Below are 20503 nucleotides of genomic sequence, written 5' to 3'. Positions count from 1 at the left end.
TTACCATCTAGCGTTTGAGCCAGCGCAATAATTTAGAACTGTCATCAGGCAATTTGACGGAACGTCTTTCCTAGGTGTACATTAACACTTTTTAACCTACACCTTCCAGCCAATCAGAATCGAGTATTCACCCAGACCATGGTATAGTAGGCGCGTTCGACTTGATGCAGATCTGTCTGAGTCTGACTTGACGTGACGCATGCTGGGATGGACGCAATGCATGCTGGTTAGAAATCCTGTCCGACTTGTGTCAGCCGGGGAGGGACTTACCACCACGTCACCATGTCACATGACCTTAAAATATCGCGGGAGTCTTCGCCTGCAGACAGATCTTGCAGTTGCTCTCCACGAACTGCACGACCGGAAACCCGCCCTCATGACGTCAGGTCAAAGACGTGATTGGGCAGTTTGGGAGGAATCTCCTCATGACGATTTTGACGTTTCTCGCTTCGTTATGTTTGAATATGCGAAAATGAACAGAAATCGAAGGGATACCTTCTTATGTGATTTCTGAAACAATGGTAGGCTGGCCTACTGAAAACGTTGTACATCTGACTGCAGTTCAATGCAGTGTTCATTTCTTCGATTAAACAGTAAAAAGGCATTTTTAACATTTTGGTAACAGTAGAATAAGCGGGATAATGGACTTCACTCCATTAGACTATAAAATAAAAAATGAAAATAGCCTGGGCTATTGGCTCAACTGTCAGCACGCTAGCCTCCCGATCCGAGGTGCTGCTGGTTCGAGTCCGGGCGTGTGCAGAGCTCAACACAACGCAGGTTACATTCTAAGGCTTCGCGTTAGGCCGTTTTACCATCTAGAGCACGTGCATTAAATTTGTAGAAGTGTCGTCCATTAGCCTTTACTTATATCGTAGTACTGCTTCTTCAGTATCATCCTAAATTGGTTTAGTGGGTAACACGTCAGTCTGGCGATCGGCCGTCTGTAGTTCAAATCTTGTTAACGGTTAGTAAATTTTTGTGGTTCTTCTTCACACCTGTCTTTCCAAAAATGAAAACAAATGGCATTTAATCTCCATCTCAATATCTTTCTGTGAATTCGTTTCATGGTTGAGTTACAGGTGCTAAACGACTTTGGGTGTAAAAGTAAATATTCAAATAAGTAGCCTAATCAGCAGTAAATTTTCGCCAAGATTGGAGACCAAAGCACTATGCTACTTAATCCTTATTCAGTAGATTTGCTGCTATTCACAATCCTTTGCATACAGCATGCTTGTTGTAACACGGGTATAAATTCCGGTAACTCCAAAGGTTCTATTTCGTCGGCAACAACGAATGCAAACACCGCGAGATCCGCCATTGTTTACACGAAGTTGACCGTGTCCGACTTGTCTGCAGCCGTTTTATGCTCCACCCCTACAGTCGGCGTAAGATCACGCTGACGTATGCATCTAAGGCTCAAATTATGCTTCCGCGTTGACACAGCGCGTCCGTGCGTACGGACCTATTACGGACCTATTGCGTCCTTGCGGACCCCCGTGCGTCCTACGCAAGGGCCAGACGTGCACCTCCCAAAAATCCTCGACGCGCGTCGAGGCGACGCAACAGCAACGCAGCAGCAACGCAGCAGCAACGCAGCGGCATTGGCTGTGATTGGTCCGCTAACTACATCCGCTGGAGACCGCTTTTCCGGTTTCCACTCATAAACATCATTGTCTCCTTTGTCGTGCCCTAATTTGCAAAAGAAGTATTTCTTCCTCTGCTTGAATAATTTGGAGCTCCAACGCCAGTCTCTCTGTCTCGGTGTCCATCGTTCACTGTGACTACGACAAAGGCCGGAAGGTAAATAACTATACGAGGCGAGATACGTCACAAGAGTCTCGGTCGGTCGGTCACAAAAAATCATAGCGCCCTCTACCGGTGTGGCATGCATTTCGACACGTAAACCCCACGCAGAACCATCACGGTCTCACGACTGCGTCCGAGCAACTGCGTGGCCATTGCGTGACCATTGCGTGATCACTACGCGGAAGCATAATCTAACCTTAAGGCTCAGACAGGCGCAGACAAGTCGAACGCGCCTATTCTATACCTGTGTTCACGTATCACTGCCTTTGCTGATAGCCAATCACATTTCGTCCATGTGGGTAAGTCCCGCCCATTTCCTCAGGCTGTTGCAGCTGTCACTTGTCAATCACACTGCGCTAATGACGCAAGACAGCTTTGGTGGATTGAAAGTCAGTGGTGTCTATTTTTAAATAACATTTTTATTGAAATGGTCTCATTGTTGTAATTATGTTGCCGTATACGGCCCTTTGTCTGACTCTGACCGGCCCACGTAAAGCTTCAGATCATCTGGACAGAGTTTTTGTTTTGTTTTTGGCGTGGTGTCCTAAGTTAGCATGCTAATGCTAATACCGTGTTAAACATGCTGCTGTTATTTGGCTAACAGTCACTTTCAGTGTGTCTGTATGTTAGCATGTATGGTAACAGACTGGTGTTTAGCAGCAGTGGTGTTGTCATTTATAGTAAGTTTTTATAATGCTATATAGTGCTATAATGTGCAGGGGTGTACATTATAGCACAATGCGATATAACCCAAGATATATATTCACAAACAATCACATACAATGGTATTAAGCAATTAATTTATGTTTTATTAGGAACAAGTGTGAGTGAGAAGAACACTCTCCTCTCATGTTCTCCCCTTCTTCTTCTCTCCTGTTCTCTCCCTCATCTTCTCCATGCTCTCCTTTGTCCTGACTCCTGGACTTCCCTTCCTCATCCGACATAAATAACTCAATGTCAATTTTATGTAAACTTAGAACAAACCTCTACAGCCTTGATTTTGATGAGGAAACATTCCTTTCTTTTGTTGTTCTTTTATCTATTAAGTATTTCACATATATTTTGTTGTTCTAATCTGTTTTAACTAATCTTTCATCCTAGCCTTTATCGTACTCTATATTATTATTTTATTCCTCTAATTATTTAAGATTTTAATAGTTTTATTACATTTCATTGTCTTCATTTCTGTTCTTTTCTACTTTCTGAGAGCAGGAACAGGGATGAGTTGATGTAGGGGATTTTCTTCATCGAAAAGAAAGTTTTAAGCTCCAAGAAATAGCTTTAAGTTACATAAATGAACACCTACATGTCATTAATGCAAGAATATGTATAAAATTTAATTAGTGCATTTATGGATTGACAGCTTTCTGTTTTCCTCCTGTCACCTAATTACGTGTCAACTTGAGTGGAAAAATAAGCCAATCTTCTGCTGCCTCTTCCTTTTTGTCATTCCTACACAAAGAATAATGATAATGTTGAATAATATCTAAATCAGTGACTGTAGAAAACTGTCAGTTACCATTAACTTTACTGGGCTTGCATTAACTTTGTTTGCCACCTGGCTTGCTTAATATTAGCTGACATGCCACAAAGCAAGACATAGTTTAGTTATTTACAGAGAAAAGTCTACATTATTAACTTAACTTTACCGTTTCATTCTTCTGCTCTGTTCGCTGTGTGCAGCAGTGATTGACAGCAGCTCAGTGTTAGCATGTAACTGTTTACTTTCCCGGGCAGCCGGGACAAGTGAGTTTGGTCAAATGGCTGGTTGCAACACCCCCATCCCTCACGGGTGTGACGCGCTGACGCCCATGCCTGAAGGCACCATTGCGGTATTAACAGATTTCTTAAACTCTTTTCTCTCCCCATGGCGGGACTAATAAAGGTTTTCTTATTCTTATTATTCTTATTTTCACAGAGAATCAAATTGCTCCTACCACTCCTCCTCCTCCTCCTCTTAACCGTTTTATGACTTTGAACCGGCTGATCGGTTTCGTCCTGTGGTTCGCCCTCTACACCATCATTCTCATACTGGCTGTGCACTTGTACCGAAGTGTTGCTCGAGGTAAGAAAATGACTGCTGTGAAAATATAAATGTAGACGTTGAACAGCACAGTTGTCATGTTTGTGGCATGTTGTGTCACTTTATGTGACCACCTTAAGCAAATCTTCATTAAACTGTTCACCCAGTCTCACTTATGTCTGGCATTTGGATCCACACTTTGTTAAAACGTGACAAAGGCAGAGAGTCGGAGTGAAAACAGATGATTTCCAAACCCTATTTAGGAGTCATAAACCAAAGGGAGGGATAGCCAACGAGAAAGATACACATCTACAATTCACAACAAGACTTTGAATTGAAGGAATAACAAATGATGCATTGATGGGAATTTGGTCATTTAGATCAAGCTCAGGTTACCAGGGGTCTTTGAAGAAATTCTTTGCGTGATGTTGCTGAAGGTTTGGAGTCATCCACGATCAATTGGAGAGTTTCTTAAAGACATTTCACTCAAGTCTTTAAAAGACTTTTGAGGAGTTGACGTTAACTAACAGCATTTAAAGCATTTTCCCTCAGGAAAACAATAAACCTTTAACTGATGTAAAACTGATGTTTTAATTCCCTTTATCTGTTTATTTGGTATTAATCGAGTGATCAGAGCAGATTATCTTGTTAACAGGGCCTGGTCATGTGAAATTCTCTTGAGAACCACCCACAAATGTTTCTAATAAAAACCTAAACTGTCATTTAGAACTGAAGACTTGGATGAAATGTCTTCAAGAAACTCTACATTCTCAGAACTGAAGTGGTTCTGTTCTGAGAATGTGCTAAAATTCCTCCAAACTGCTGTAGACCACTGATCAGCAGTTACTGGAAATCGGGAAGTTGCTGTTATTGCTTGTTGTGCAGACCAGACACTAAAAAACAAGCGTTTGATGAGGGACTTCAAAGATTAAAATCATGCAGCTCAACAAATCAGAAACATCCAGATCTGTAGATCACAAACATGTTGCTCTGCAGATAAGATCTGATTTTGGGTTTTCTTCCATGCTGTATGATCAGTTTAAAATAATCTGGTCTGAGAATATGTGCCCTTTGAATCAACAATAAATTGTTGAATCCATCCATACTTGTATTATTGACTGATCATGTGAGTGTAGGAAATCATTGTGTGTACGTTTCTACTTGGTCCTGTTGTTTTGTACCACGTTGTTCTCCTGTTGATGAATTCTAAATGATAATTACAAATCTGCAGGTTCAACAGTTAATCATTTAGTAAGTTTCAGTTTTCAAATGGTTTAATGTCATTTTAAAATATCCATATTCTAGTTGTTGTTCTCTTTCCATTGATAAAAGCTACTTCTGTTCTCACAGTTGGAAACTTTCCTCTGTGGTGAAAGTACACTTTCGACAGAGACCTCAGATTTCATATTAGTCCAGTTTGGCCTCATTGGTGAACATGGTTTCTATGGTGACTGACCTAAATAAAAGCAAGGCAACAAACCAGAAAACCAGAGTTAAGCTTCAAGATGTGAACTACTCCCCTCACTCTGTGATACAGGCCACTGGTTGTGGCTAAAGAGATGTAGTCAAAGGAAAGTCAGTCACTGCAACAGCACTACAGGAACAAAAGGTCAAAAGCAGGAAGAGAAAGAGCAGCAAAGCTTCCTGGTGCCCTGATGAGGCTTTACTCAGGCCTCAGGGCAGGTGATGTCTGACAGGTGTGGCCGAGCCGTGAATTTAAATAAGTTCCTTGATGTTCACGCTGTTTGTGTTGCATTAAGTTCTTCTTAAGAAATAAAACGCGTCCAACAAACATGTCTTCTGTTCTTCCTGCAGCTCGAGCTGATGCCAAAAAGAGAGCTTCTGATCATCTGGTGCTGGAATGATGAGTCCTGTTCTCTGCTGGGACAGAAGAAGAAGAAGAAGAAGAAGAAGAAGAAGAAGAAGAAGAAGAGCATTATATTACTTGGAATAAACCAATATTCTAATTCTTTATCATATATATATATATTTCAATCTATTAGCCATGATTAAATGTCAGCGATACATTTAATCGTCAAAAGCTGTGATGTGTTTGATACCAAGCCTTTTATGTAAAGTATATTATTTCCATTTCCTCTCTCAAATGTAACGTATTCTATCTTTATATAAATTGCCAACAAATGAGTAAATAAATAAAAAAATACTTGTATATTTTTATTTGGTTTCTTTTTGACAGAAAGTTCCCATTGGGTTGGACAGAACTAGAGATATTTCAGCCTTCATCAAACAGTCGGATGAACAGATAGATGTGAAAGTGTTCAAATATCATTAGAGTTTTCAGTAGGTGTGTTAGCTGCCTCTTTATAAATTATATTGGTATGTAGACACATAGAAGTGTGTAAATGTTACATCTGAAACTGGTGTTTGAAATAAATCAGCTTGGATGTTTTCTGCTTTTATTTCCTTTATGAATGAGCAGTAGCTTTGACCTGAAGATCAGCCCTGTTAAGCCTTGCTGCTTGAGGAGACTTCTTCATCGTCATTTCATTGGTGTCTGTTGCCCTCTTGTGGTCATTTAGGTCTATAACATTTTGTTTGATAACATGTTCCGATGCATTAGGTTTATGTGGGACTCTCCTTGGCTACAGAAAGCTTCTAATTTAAAATAAAACAATGAAACAGATAACGAACCATTTACTGAAAATGATTCATTACTGCATTAAAGGATGTGACAATATAAATCATTAAATCTTGAACTCAAGTGTTCAGGCTCTATTGCTTGTTACACTTAAGTATTATTGAACCCATCACAAACTGACTTGAGATTTAAGGAAACATCTGGGTCCACTAAAGACCTTTAGTATTCCTGTTTGTTATGTTGTCAAATATTTCTTCATTTTCTTTGTTTCAGGGACAATAAACAATAGTCAATTATTTAATTGAAGTGATAAAAACAAAAAATAAATAAAATTCCACATATTTTGTTTCGTATCATATTTACTTGCTGCAATTGTTTGTTTTAGAACAACACACATATAAATATTAAAAAAATATACCATTGATATAATTTAATGTATAGTCTCAGCTCACATTACCTGGTATGTATTATTTTATGGCATTTAATTGTTTGTTGAGTGTATTTATTTTGTGTTCATTTATCTGGCCAAATGTTCTCTTAGAACATTTAAAGGACAAACTGTTCAGAGACAAAGGCTTTTGGACTCAAGTCTCTTCCAGACCAATACCAGGATTTCAACACTAGATGTCACCATTTGATTTCTGTGTGAGTCTTTTCAGACAGCTTGTGAGCTCAACACTGCCTGTTGCCACCTGGATTTCACTAAGCAAATAGGTAGGAGCCTTCTATTGGATAATTACTGCATGGGTGATTATCTTTCAGCTGGCAACAAGTTATTTAACCCCAACTGATGCAATGAGTAGCTTCTCATTTCTTAAACAACCATGTCTAAAGACACATCCTGTGATTGTGGAAAATATGTTAGTCTGTACCGGCTTAGGTATGACTCTGATACGTCACCCGGGTCAACAAGGTCCGCGTCAGGTGCTAGGGAACCAGGGCAACCTGATGAGAAATGGGCTACTGGAACAAGACATAGATGGACAAGGGCGGAAAACACGGAACTGCTGGAATGCTACTATATGAGCAACCCTAGAGAGAAGGGATACATGCAGTGAATGTGGGACCAATGGTCCCTTCGAAACCCACAATCAAAGTGGAGCAACTATTAGCAACACAGGGATGTCATTCGGATTGGACAAGTGTGGCTCGTCTCAAGAGAGGCAAGATGATCAGAACTGAAGGGGTTGACCTACCAGAGGGCAACATAGGTGATATCCAAGACAGCTACAAGTACCTTGGTATCCCACAGGCTAATGGAAACCACAAGGAAGCCGCAAGGAAGTCAACCACAACCAAATACCTCCAGAGAGTGAGGCAGGTCCTGAAAAGACAGCTGAATGGCAGGAACAAGATTCAAGCCATCAACATGTACGCAATACCAGTTATCAGATACCCCGCTGGGATCATAAGCTGGCCAAAGGAGGAGATAGAAGCCACAGACATCAAGACAAGAAAGCTCCTCACCATGCACGGAGGGTTCCACCCCAAATCCAGCACCCTGAGACTATACACTAAGCGGAAAGAGGGAGGCCGAGGACTAGTGAGCATCAAGGCCACTATCCAGGATGAAACATCAAAAATCCAAGAGTACATCAGAAAAATGGCCACAAAGGATGAACTGCTAAGTGAATGTCTCAGGCAACAGAAACCTGATAAGAGTGCAGAGGAAGAGGAGCAGACAACCTGGAGGGACAAGCCCCTACATGGCATGTACCACCGCCAAATTGAAGAAGTGGCTGATATCGAAAAGACCTACCAATGGCTGGAAAAGGCTGGACTCAGAGACAGCACAGAGGCACTGATCATGGCAGCACAAGAACAGGCCCTAGGTACAAGAGCCATAGAGGCCAGGATCTACAAGAGTAGTTCAGATCCAAGGTGCAGACTATGCGAAGATGCCCCTGAGACAGTCCAGCACATAATAGCAGGGTGTAAGATGCTAGCTGGGTCGGCGTACATGGAGAGACACAACCAAGTGGCTGGAATAGTATACAGGAACATCTGTACCCAGTATGGAATAGAAGCACCCAAGGCTTGAAAGAACAGGTCCCCATGGTAGTAGGAGCACTCGGCGCAGTGACCCCCAAACTGGGGGAGTGGCTCCAACAGATCCCAGGAACAACACCAGAAGCCTCAGTCCAGAAGAGCGCAGTCCTAGGAACAGCTAAGATACAGCACCCAAGAGGGTGAAAGGGATGTTTTGTTTTATTTGTTTTTTATATATATTGTTATATAACTTAAATCTTTCACATCTTCAACTGTAATTCCTCCTGTTTCTATGTGATGAAGCTACTGGACACCAAATTTCCCATGGGATAAATAAAGTATGTATCCATCTACTACTAAGTGTTGTTGGTGTCTTTACTTTTTTATAGTCCATGCTTCCCATCCACTCTTCATCAGACCAGATAAACTAAGAATAGTGTGGAGAATTCAAACACTCTTCATTGTACAAGTCTAAAAAACAAAGAGAACACTTTCAAAAAGATTCATAGAGAGACCAGATTAGACTTTGCCTAAATTTGAGCCCCTAGAAACAGGAGACTGTTTAAAACTGGTTATAACTCCTTCACCTTTCCCTCAGTTTGGAGGTTGTGTTGATACGTTTCTTTACAGACATCATTATAAGATGGATTTTGTTTATCAAACAACGGCCGTCCATCTTTGTGGAGGTGAACAATCCTCGATTCTAGATTGGGTTTGGTCCACTGTCTCAGAGACAGGGCTCATGGATGGATTAAGATGACTGGGAAGAATAACATCCCCAGCTGGGAAACAACTGGCTGAGATGAACATATCAGATCAGATTGTCCTTTTAAAAACAAGAAGAAAAAACATTTACAATGAAAAAACAGTTACAATGAGAACGTATTTGTCCAAAAGTTCACTCATTTATAGACTGACCTGCTAGATGTTAAATGTGTTATAAATCTATGTTTTAGATGAATCTTAAGAGAAACTGGGTCTTGCAGCAGGTTCTGTTCTGAGGAATGGACCTCCAAGCTGCTGTAGACGACTGATCAGCAGTTACGGGAAACGTTTAGTTACAAGGAGGTCACAGCACACTGTAAAAAGGGACCAGCTCAATAAGTTATTATGGCTTGTTTCTATCATTTCTTTCTATCAAAAAATCATCTTAATTTATTCCAACTTAAAGGGGAACTACCTGGACCTTATTTCTGTCATAAAATACGATCGTTTACTCACCCATATAACTTAATTTTTATTCCTTCAGGAGATAATAAGATCAGCGTATATCCATATAGTGGGAGTGACTGGGGCACCGAAACGCACCCTCTAAACGCATTATCTGCCGCGAAACTCGTTCATTTCACCAATATTTTGTTATGATACACTACTGCTATTCCCCGTTGAGTCCAGAGTTACCTGTTATCATCATCCGGGGTCTGTAGATTAACCCACAGACCCTACAGACCCCGGATGATATCTTCTGAATTGGATGATGTCATCTCTGAACGCCGCGCACACCCGCGACGGTCGGCTTGTTTACTGTAATTTGCTACTGCTATGTTTGTCCACAACCTCAGCATCAGAGAAACATTCAGCCACATTGCAAAAAACTAGCAGTAGCAAATCCGGCGTGCTTTCCCTGGTGTAAAAAGAGAAATGATCCAACGTGCAAATTGGTCTGTTGACTGTTTGGATACCAATATTAACATGAACTAAAGACTGAGTAACACTTTATTAGCTGTGTTTTACCACCTATACTGTTACAGGCTGATTACACTTTACAGATAAATGTACTTACTGGCTCTTTGGAAAGGCTCCCACAATTGGAGGAGTCGTAGGGATAAGATTTAATTTCATCTGTTTTGTAACGTGCTGCTATTTTACTATTTTTATTCCCATTAAAATATGTAAACCAGGGCGGCACACTGGCGAGGTGGTTAGCACTGATGCCTCACAACCAGAAGGTCCCCGGTTTGAATCCATGGTCCGACTGGTTCCTTTCTGTGTGGAGTTTGCATGTTCTCCCTGTGTCTGCGTGGGTTCTCTCCAGGTTCTCCAGCTTCCTCCCACCGTCCAAAGACATGCTGGTTAGGTTAATTGGTGATTCTAAACTGGCCGTAGGTGTGAATGTGAATGTGGATGGCACCACCCTCATCGCCTCCAAGACAGTGGAGATGATCGTGGACTACAGGAAGAACAGAGCCCCACTCCTCCCCATCATCCTGTGTGACTCTACAGTCAACACTGTGGACTCCTTCCGTTTCCTGGGCACCATCATCTCCCAGGACCTCAAATGGGAGCTGAACATCAGCGCCCTAATTAAAAAAGCACAGCAGAGGATGTACTTCCTGCGGCAGCTGAAGAAATTCAACCTGCCAAAGACAATGATGGTTCACTTCTACACTGCCATCATTGAGTCCATCCTCACCAACTCCATCACCACCTGGTACGCTGCAGCCTCTGCTAAGGACAAGAGCAGACTGCAGTGTGTCATTCGCTCTGCAGAGAAGGTGATTGGCTGCAGTCTGAAGTGTCTCGACGAGCTGTACGCTTCCAGGACTCTGAAGCGTGCAGCTAAGATTGTGGCTGATCCCTCTCACCCTGGACACGGACTATTCAACAGACTCCCCTCTGGCAGACGGCTGCGATCCATCGAGTGTAAGACCACTCGCATGGCGAACAGTTTTTTTCCATCCGCGGTGCATGTGCTGAACAATGCCAAGCCCCCCCCCCCCACACACACACATGAACACATCAAACTCACTACCATCCCACAGTAAATGTTCTGGTGGAATATATATATATATATACTGTGTATATATTTTTGTATTTTTTGTATTTTCATATATTTTATATATCTGAGAGCAAGTTCTATAGTTTCTATATTTTATTTTATTTTATTTTATTTTATTTTATGCGTAACAACACCAAAGCAAATTCCTTGCATGTACAAACATGCTTGGCAATAAAGTCTTTTCTGATTCTGATTCTGAATGGTTGTCTGTCTCTCTGTGTTAGCCCTGCGATGGACTGGAGACCTGTCCAGGGTGTACCTCTGCCTCTCGCCCGATGACAGCTGGGATAGGCTCCAGCAGACCCTGCGACCCTTAACAGGAATAACCAGGTATAGAAAATGAATGAATGACTGAATATTTTCTTAGTTTTCTTTACTGATCTTATAAATCTAAATAGTCTGAAAATAAAATAAAACGTGACAAATAATTGTTAAATAACTTAAATGATAGAAATGGATTTATTATTTGAATCTGAGTCATTGTTGTTTATTTTTCTTCTTATAGGAAGACGTTACGAACACATCATAACAACACATTTGCATATTTATTTATATATATATATATTTATATAGATAGAGATAATGTCGCGTTATAATACAGCATTTAAATGTATAAAATTTATTTTCATGTGTGTCTTTATTGTCATTGTAAAGAATACAACGAAATTGAGGTAGCAGTTCTCCGCATTCAGTGCGATTTAAACGTGCCTTAGCAGGGCCGGAGTGGGACTCATTTTCAGCCCTGGAGTTTCATGCCTCAGACCGGCCCACTTAGATCACGACCTATTACGTTAAAATAATGTAATGTAATAATGTAACTCTTCCGAGACCTGCCTTTGTATGAACCTGTTCAAGGCTGGTTTAACAACTTGTCAAAATTAGATCTAGCAGAATTCCATGGAATCCCAGGAGTGCTAAAAAAGAAAAAAGAAAAAAAAGGAAACAACATTGTGAAATATAAAGAGGAATTATTGACATTATTGGTTCAGTCAAAACTTTTGACTGAACCAATTAAGATTTTGTTCAATGGCAAAATAGGCAGGCTTATTCCGTATTACTTTACTATTACTAATGATAAAAAGTGGGCCACTACTATCATTTGGGCATAGAAAGTGGTTTTATTGGAACTGATGCTTGCTTGTTCACACACTAGCTCACCTGTTTCTTCCTCACCACTGGCTCCTGGCTCTGCCTCTGACACTAAATCATAAAAATGGTCATAAATCTCAACACAAATCTCCCCTTTTTCAAGTTAAAAATTCAAGTCAGTTTCATTATTGTAGTGCTGAATCATCTATCATCATCAATTATCTCAGGGCATTTATCATATAGAGCAGGTCTACACCATACTCTTCATTATATTAATTCTAATAGTCACTTAATGAGCAATCCTACCTGCACACTCTGGACCTGTGGGCTCATGGCTGGTGGTTGGTGATGCATCTTGCATCTGAGGGGCTACAAGACAAAGTTTGTGGCCAGTTATGTGGCGTCGCATCATACTATTATTTAAATTATTTAACGTAGACAGGCTATATGTTACAACGCCACGCACTTGATAGGCTAATTGATTAACTTGAACGGTGCAGGTAAAGTTGCATTTTGTTCAACATCTTGTCTTACCCGTTTCATCATCTTCATTGGTCGTTTCAGACGGCGAGCACGTTTTATTGAAAAAGCTGCCGATTTTTGCACATTTGGCTGCATCTGTCTCCAGTGCTTTTCTCTTTTTAATTCTCGCTTTTTCTGCGCCACCCTTGCTATTTTTATTTTCCATTTTGCAAACACCCTTGCATTTCTGGGGCTGGAGCCAGGCTCCAAACACCACTGACAGTGTGCGGTGTGCACGGACGTGTTACGTCAGGCTGCGTCTGCAGAAACAGAAAAAGAAAAGAGCTGCAAGAGACGGCCCAGCGACAGCGGTAACAGCATACACGTGATACCCACTCAGTGCCTTGACTGAGCCCTCGCAGCCCGAAAGTCAGACCGGTCCACCGGGAATTGTCCCGGTCCTCCCGATTAGCCACTCCGGGCCTGTGCCTTAGCTATAAAACAAAAGAAAAAGAAAACAATAATAATATAGACACACAGGAATATTGCACACGGTGGTTTCTTTGAATGTTCAAGTGTTGTCAGGATTGTTCAGAGTTTGATGCAATGACAGCTCTGGAATCGAAGCTATTTTTCAGTCTGTTCATTTTGGCTTTGATAGTCCTGGGCAACAGTTCAAAAAGGTGGTGACCAGGGTGGGATGGTTCTCTGAGAATGTTGTGGGGCAGCGTATGTTGTAAATATCCTCCCAGGTACCATGTAGAGTCATTATTTTTCACATGCGATAAAAATAATGAATCTACATGGTACCTGGTAATTTAAATGTGATTTTAACTCACATTTAAACATCATACATGTTACATACCCTTAAAAGTTTTTGTATCCTTCAGAATTTTCTTTTTTTTTTTTTTTTGCATAAAAATTATTCAAGACATCAACAGATTTTGTCTTGAAAGTAGACAAAGAGACCCCAATCAAACACATGAAACAGAAATAATGTGCTGAGGTATTTGTTTATTATAGGTATTTTGCTATTTATATTATGACACCAAAGTTATATGGTTATGCCAGAAATAAGGTCCAGGTTGTAAAAGACAGTAGTATCCCTTTAAAGGAGAACAGGAAGATTTGCGTCACCATATTTGAATAACTTGTTCAGACATGTCAGCTGGTTCGAAGCAGCAGTGGTTATATCAAAATCAAAAGTGGCATTACAGTAGAGGCTTAAAAGATTCATGACTGCAAATCGAAAGTGTCTCAATTCAAAAAATAAAAAAATTGTCATGTCATCACACACAGTTTATCAAAGTTTCTGAGGCTGATTCAGAAGAGTTGGTGATGGCATGAGGTGGTATTTGTCTTGGTCTTGGTACAAGAATAAAAATGTAGAATTCTATTCTTGTTTCAACATAGCAACAGGCTAAAACAGGTCTACATTTATTTCATGATAATATCGTCATCATACTCATAAACAGATGACAGCTGGATACCTTCAAATCTAAACTGGTCACCTGACGCTTTGTCAGTGGAGAATCACTACATTACCCATGAGTCAAGAGTCAGGACTAAACCAGTTCACCTTGATGGTGTCCACACTGCTTTAGTATCAACGGCATTATTTAACACAAACCAGGACCAGACATGTTCCTGATCAGTTCCCTCTCTGTGGTGGAAATCAAGGCTAGTTTGTCCTGGTATGCTTTAACAGACGTCTCTTTTATCAGCTGAAAACATGTCCATGTTGCAGTCTTTTCTTTTCCCACAAGTATTCCAGCTCACCACTAGATTGCGTCTCTAAGCTGACTTGAACAGGCTGCTTCCTCTTTTATTTTTTTTCTCACCACAAACCTGCAGACAAAGCATTTACTAAATTTGAGTGGAAAATTTTCAATTTTAGCAATCAGTTTTTGTTAAACTTGAGAGTCTTTGTTTAAACACATTTGACCTTTTGATGCCCCTTCTCATTATTGATATTGTAGGGCAGAGCAAGAAAATAACAATATGTGATATGGGCAGAGAGGAAATGGCACTCCAGACTCTCATATCCTCATGAAAGTGAAATAATAACCTTTTATCTTGACAGACGTTACAAACCAAAACTGTTTTAATATTCAAAAAGTGTTTGTTTTCTCAGTGTGAGGATGGATGTGAAGACGAATTCGCTGTGTTGGTGTTAGGCCACTAGTGCAGCCTGAGAAACTAGTTTGTTTTGTTTGATGCAATGAGTTTGTGCTGTTTCAGCAGTGGCTCATAATTTCCTGCCTTACAGGCCAGGATGTGGTAGACTACATGTTGAAGGTAGAATACACTGGTGCAAGATGGCGATTGGATCGCTCTGCTTGATGCTCTGTAAGTAACTGACCAATTTTTCCTCAATATTTTATTATTTCTTTTACTGAGAATTTAACCTTTTCCTGACTGGTGCTTTTTTCTTAAAAACACAGTTTCCACATAAAGAATCATCCTAGAAGAAGTTAAACTTGGCTTATATTGGTGAAAGTTTCTCCTGGACAACAATGTTAACAGTGATTTATTGTTCTGTCTTTTTTTTTTCTAATTTTCTCTTGTTTCTATGATGATAAACTTAAAATTCTGGGATTTTTTGTGCGTTTCAGAAAACCCCCCCCACAACATTTAGCCAAATTGACAATATAATTGAAAAATGTTCCATTTGCTGATGGAGGATTGTGAACTGAATAACTTGTTCTGCTTTCAAATGGAACTCATGAATTTGTGGTAATTTAAAGAACGATTTGACTAGAAAGATTTCCACTGACAAGGTCATGAATGCCACAAGAAGGGGCCGGGCATGAACTCCTTAGTCCCAGTTTGAAGGCAGCCAGTGTTTTGAAAAAGCACAGCTGGAGTTTTGAAAGTTAAAACTCTACAGAGGTTGGAAACTTGTAGCGAGGAACTTAATCCACAAACCCTAACCCTACAGTGCCATTTAGTTGCATTTACCTCGTTGTTTAGCTCTCAGTACCCTCCAAGAGTCCATTTTCAGAGTTGGTGGTGACCAAAAACAGAGGCAAAAGAAACATTGGAATTATATTCATCTGGATATAAATAAGGCACCACCTAGACCATCCTGGGCGATCCAGTCACAAGTGTCCAAAAAAGTTGATTCTTAACTCAGCCTGATTACATTTTGAAACTGAAAAAATGGATAACGGGTTGTTTTCTCATTTTCTGATTCTCCACCTAAATGTTATGTTAATAGCTAGATTGTAGGACAACTGGCTTTGAAGCTATGTATCAGTTTGCTGCTAATGTAGCTAGCTAGCTAGGTCACCTAAATAAAAAAGACGCGGATTCCCTGAAATGTCTGTGCCTGGTGGGCAGGTGCAAATCTCCTGATGATATAGCTATACTCGCTACAGTTATTTTCCCCCCAGAAACAAGCAAATCTCGTTCTTGATTGGGTCTTTAAATTATGTCGTCAACAATTCTGATAACTTTCTGTCATTTGAGCTGTCAAGTCATCAGTCTGAGGTAAATGAGGTCGCCTGGCTAACCACCAAAATGGATAAATGGCTAAAACGAATAGATTGCCCTTCCAGAGAGATCTCAACTGTGGCTAGTGAAGCTGCTAGCATAGCAACGGACAGCAATGAGGAGTCTGAAGTGCGTGAGAGTAGGGGGTAGTAGGGGGTGGTCAAATGTCTGAAGGGGTACGGCCTGTGAAATGTTTGGGAACCACTGCTGTATAGCAGGTAGTGTACATCTGCAAGTCCAGTTGTCCTTGTTTCAGCTTGTTTTTTTTCTATTTATACTATAACCTGGATGTCTGAGAAGCTTCACACACGTATACATTCATATGTTTTTCCTCCTTGACTTCATCTCAGCAGCCACACTGAGCATCACTCCCAACAGATCTCAGTTCTTCACGTACGAAACCATTTCTCTGAAGTGTGAGGGAAACTCCAGTGGCTGGACAGTGAACAGGAGAACTCAGACACCTACTCCTGAGAAGTGTGCACATGGCTGGGCACTCCCAGGGGAGTCCTCCTGCCTCATTGAGGACTCACTCAAATCAGACACTGGAGCGTATTGGTGTGAATCAAGCACGGGGGCGTGCAGCAACACCGTCAACATCACAGTGACTGGTAACGCCGTGATGTGTGCACAGAGCTTGTTTGGGTTTATCGGATGTTGGACAATAAGTATTGAATTTTGTCTTTGTCCTTCCTCGTGTCAGATGGTGTTGTGATCCTGGAGAGCCCTGTGTATCCTGTGACGGAGGGAGACGCAGTGACACTCGGCTGTTTCTACAGGAAAGACGACCAATCACCAATAACATCGGACTTCATTGCCGCCTTCTACAAAGATGGTGTTTTCATCGGGAAGGAAAGTGCAGGGAAGCTGACCATCAAACACATGTCCAAGGAGAATGAAGGATTCTATAAGTGTCAACATCATCCCTCAAAACAAGAGTCACCTCAGAGCCTGCTGACAGTGAGAGGTGAGTTATGCATGGTTCATGCTTCTGCGACAATTTGACAACGTAGCTATAGAGACAGCCCATAGACTGTATATAAATATGCACAATGTGTCACCACTTCCTTGTATTGGCCAAACTAAAGCTATTTTCCCGGGGATACGGGAGGTGTCACCTTGCGACTTTGCAGCCAGAGTCTGATCAGTACGGTCCAAGAGTGGAGCCACTTGGAGCCGTGATATTGATGTCCCGCCCACACTTTCTCCAGACTTACTCTCGTTCCAGTTACAAGGAAACGTTGGACTATACACTGTACTGATTTTTCTCATTTCTTTTACAACCCTCACAGCCCCACAGGACCGCTTTACGGAGCGGTTGGCATGGCAACCGGTAGTCGCCATAAAGACACATCTAAAACGAAATTCATCCGAAAAATTGACACTTGAACATGCATCAACACTATATTAACTACCTAAAATGACAGAACCCATCCTTGAAAAGAAATTATTTGATGCATACTTTAGTGTTTTAGTTTGGCCCAAGTCCCGCCCGCTGACATGGAGGAGGTGGAGCCTATGACATATACGGCAGCCAGTCACCAGGGGGAGCTCTACTTGCTTTGGATTCACTTTAGAGGAGCAGTTCCACCATCCATCTTCATACTGTCTATGGTAGCTACGCCTAGTTTTAGTCGCTTGTTGAAAGTGAAGTAGGAAGTAGAAACCAAAATGAACCTGACTGACAAAAAAGACACAGCACCTACTAGTGTTTGGGTGGAGTTTTTACAGAGCGAGACAGACTGATGAGGCACAAGTATAAATGGTTCACACCGGCGTAGGCTACGTACGTAGGTTATGCCGTTTATGTCCCAGAGGTGTTAACCACACTTTAACCTTCAGGGATCTGAACTTAGTTTGGCCGTTTTTGAACACTTTTAATTTTGCCATTATATATACCACACAGAAAAATGGTCACTGCAGTCCTGTAGTCTAAAATTCAAGGTCCCTAGCCTTTAAATCTGGAAAGCATTGAGATGCATATAGATGAAAGTTCCCTAATAAACAGACTTCTTGCTCAGGGTGTTGGTGGCTGTTTTGGAACTGATCTGGTGGTGATGGGTCAGCCCTCCTGGCCAGGTTGGGGGACGGCTCAGATTAAAAAAAACGTTCACAAAAAACTCCCCGACCAAAGCCTGCTGTATCTCTCTGGGGCAGGTCGCCCAACAATGGTCCTTATTCCCTGTTTCCATAATTCAATATAATCCATCATTGTTATGACACTAATACTTTTCATTTCATGCTATTATCCCCATATCATCACAAAATACCAAATCAGCAATGTTTCCACGTTGTTTTCTTTCTTTTTTAATACTTCCTTCCAGACTTAATATTCATCCACGCTCTTGAAAAGTTTATCCCAACATTAGATTTAAATTTAGATAGATAGATAGATAGATAGATACTTTATTAATCCCGAGGGAAATTTGACTGATTTACAGGATGTGGTATTGATTGTTTCGGATAGGGTGGAAGAGGTTTTTCAAACTGCATTCAGACCCTGAAGGCACCATTGCGGCATTAACAAATTTCTTAAACTCTTTCTCATTTTCACAGAGAATCTAATTGCTCCTCCTCCTCCTCCTCCTCTTCCTCTTCTCATGACTTTGACCAGGCCGATCTGTTTCGTCCTGTTGTTCGCCCTCTGCACCACCATCCTCATACTGGTTGTGTACTTGTACCGAAGGTGTGCTCAAAGTAATACAACGACTGCTGTGACAGTGAACAGCACAATTGTCATGTTTGTGGATGTAGGCCTCACTTTTAAGCAGACAGGGTGAGAGCTGCTAAGTTTCTTTCTGAACAAACCTCAAGTGCTAATCTCCCTAAAGGTTTTGCATATTGAGTTCATTCTAGTTTGCTGGAGTAATTTTTGTAGATGTACTGACATATTTTCAGCTTTCAGTAAATGGTTTGTAAGAAGACTTTGGTGATTTAGTACTGCCTTGCTCATATTGTCTTGCTCTTTCTCGGTACTTTTTAACTTTTAACTTTAAATTTTAAGTTGGACTACCTGCTTTTACATGGCAACACTATGTTACCACCTTAAGTAAACCTCCATTAAACCGACTTGTTATTTCACCCAGTCCCACCTCTGTGTCTTGCATTTGGATCCACACTTTGTTAAAACATGACAAAGGCCAATGTCAATCATTTTGCACCTATTTAGGAGTCATAAACCAAAGTGAGGGATAGCTAGCGAAGAATGAAGAAATTCTTTGTGTGATGTTACTGAAGGTTTGGAGTCACCCAAGATCAACCAGACTTCAGCAGCTCTAAAAGACTTGTGGGGAGTTGGCTTTAACTAACAGCCTTTAAAGCCTTTATTTCCCCTCAAGAAAACAATAAACGCTCCATCTCTGTGATTTGTAACTCCATTGACTCCCTTAGCCCAGACCAAGTAGCTCGCCTGAAGCGGACCTGGGAGGTGGAGATAGGAGCACCAATATTAGACAGCCAGTGGGACTAGATTTTTAAACGAGTTCATTCCTCCTCCATGTGTGCTAGGCACAGTTTACTACAATGCAAAGTTCTTTTCAGAGTGCACTACACAAACACCCAGCTGGCAAAGGTTTATCAAGGCACCAGCGACAGTTGTAAAAGGTGTAAGCAATCACCCGCCAATCACACACATATGTCCTGGTCCTGTCTGAACCTTACTGGCTTTAGGCGTCAAATTTTTGATACCCTTGCAATAGTGTTGGATGTAGATCTTAGTCCTGAGGCTTGCATGGGCCTGTTTGGTTCCACCCCACTTACATCACCTAATCACCTAAAAACAAACATCGCTCTTACCTGACAGATGACTGCTTACAGTCCTGTGTGAAGATGAGGGTGATGTCATACAGCCCCGCTGTGCAGGCGCTGAGCGCTGAGTAGCGGTGGAAAAAATATTCAGGATCCGGCTCATTTAACTGGCCACCTTGAATCTAGAGTCTATTTAACCGGCTCATTTGAGTCCTACCACATTTGATTGATATATCAATAAACGGCACCATTCAAACATTTTACATCTCACTCGGCAGAGAAACAAACCGTACTTGACCACTAGCAAGCAGCGCAAACTAAGGCACTCAGCCACTCATTCACTTATGCACAATATGCAGAGAAACGAAACTTAACCGACTCATAACCGCTGCTGGTGGATTCCTGCTTCACCGTAGCAGGTCTCCTTTCATTTTTTTTGCACAGCCTAATTTTGAGCTTTAGGTTTATGTAAGGTTTATGTGAGCGCTATTTGATATGATTTTCAGTGGCC

General features: G+C 41.2%; 1 protein-coding gene across 1 annotated transcript; it reads left to right on the top strand.

The window, feature by feature from the left end:
- Positions 1–14992: 14992 nt before the first annotated feature.
- LOC311492201 (Fc receptor-like protein 5) lies at positions 14993–19714 on the top strand (the record flags this gene model as incomplete). The annotated part of the gene is made up of 5 exons (XM_084550410.1): positions 14993–15099; positions 16599–16856; positions 16949–17212; positions 18802–18931; positions 19636–19714. Exons 1-5 carry the CDS (start codon positions 15069–15071, stop codon positions 19712–19714), a joined length of 762 nt encoding a protein of 253 aa, XP_084406536.1. The 5' UTR covers positions 14993–15068.
- Positions 19715–20503: the final 789 nt, after the last annotated feature.

This window comes from Chelon labrosus (genome assembly GCF_963514085.1).
Source record: "Chelon labrosus genome assembly, chromosome: 1".
NCBI lineage: Eukaryota > Metazoa > Chordata > Actinopteri > Mugiliformes > Mugilidae > Chelon > Chelon labrosus.
This window is presented reverse-complemented; position numbering and strand designations above follow the sequence as displayed.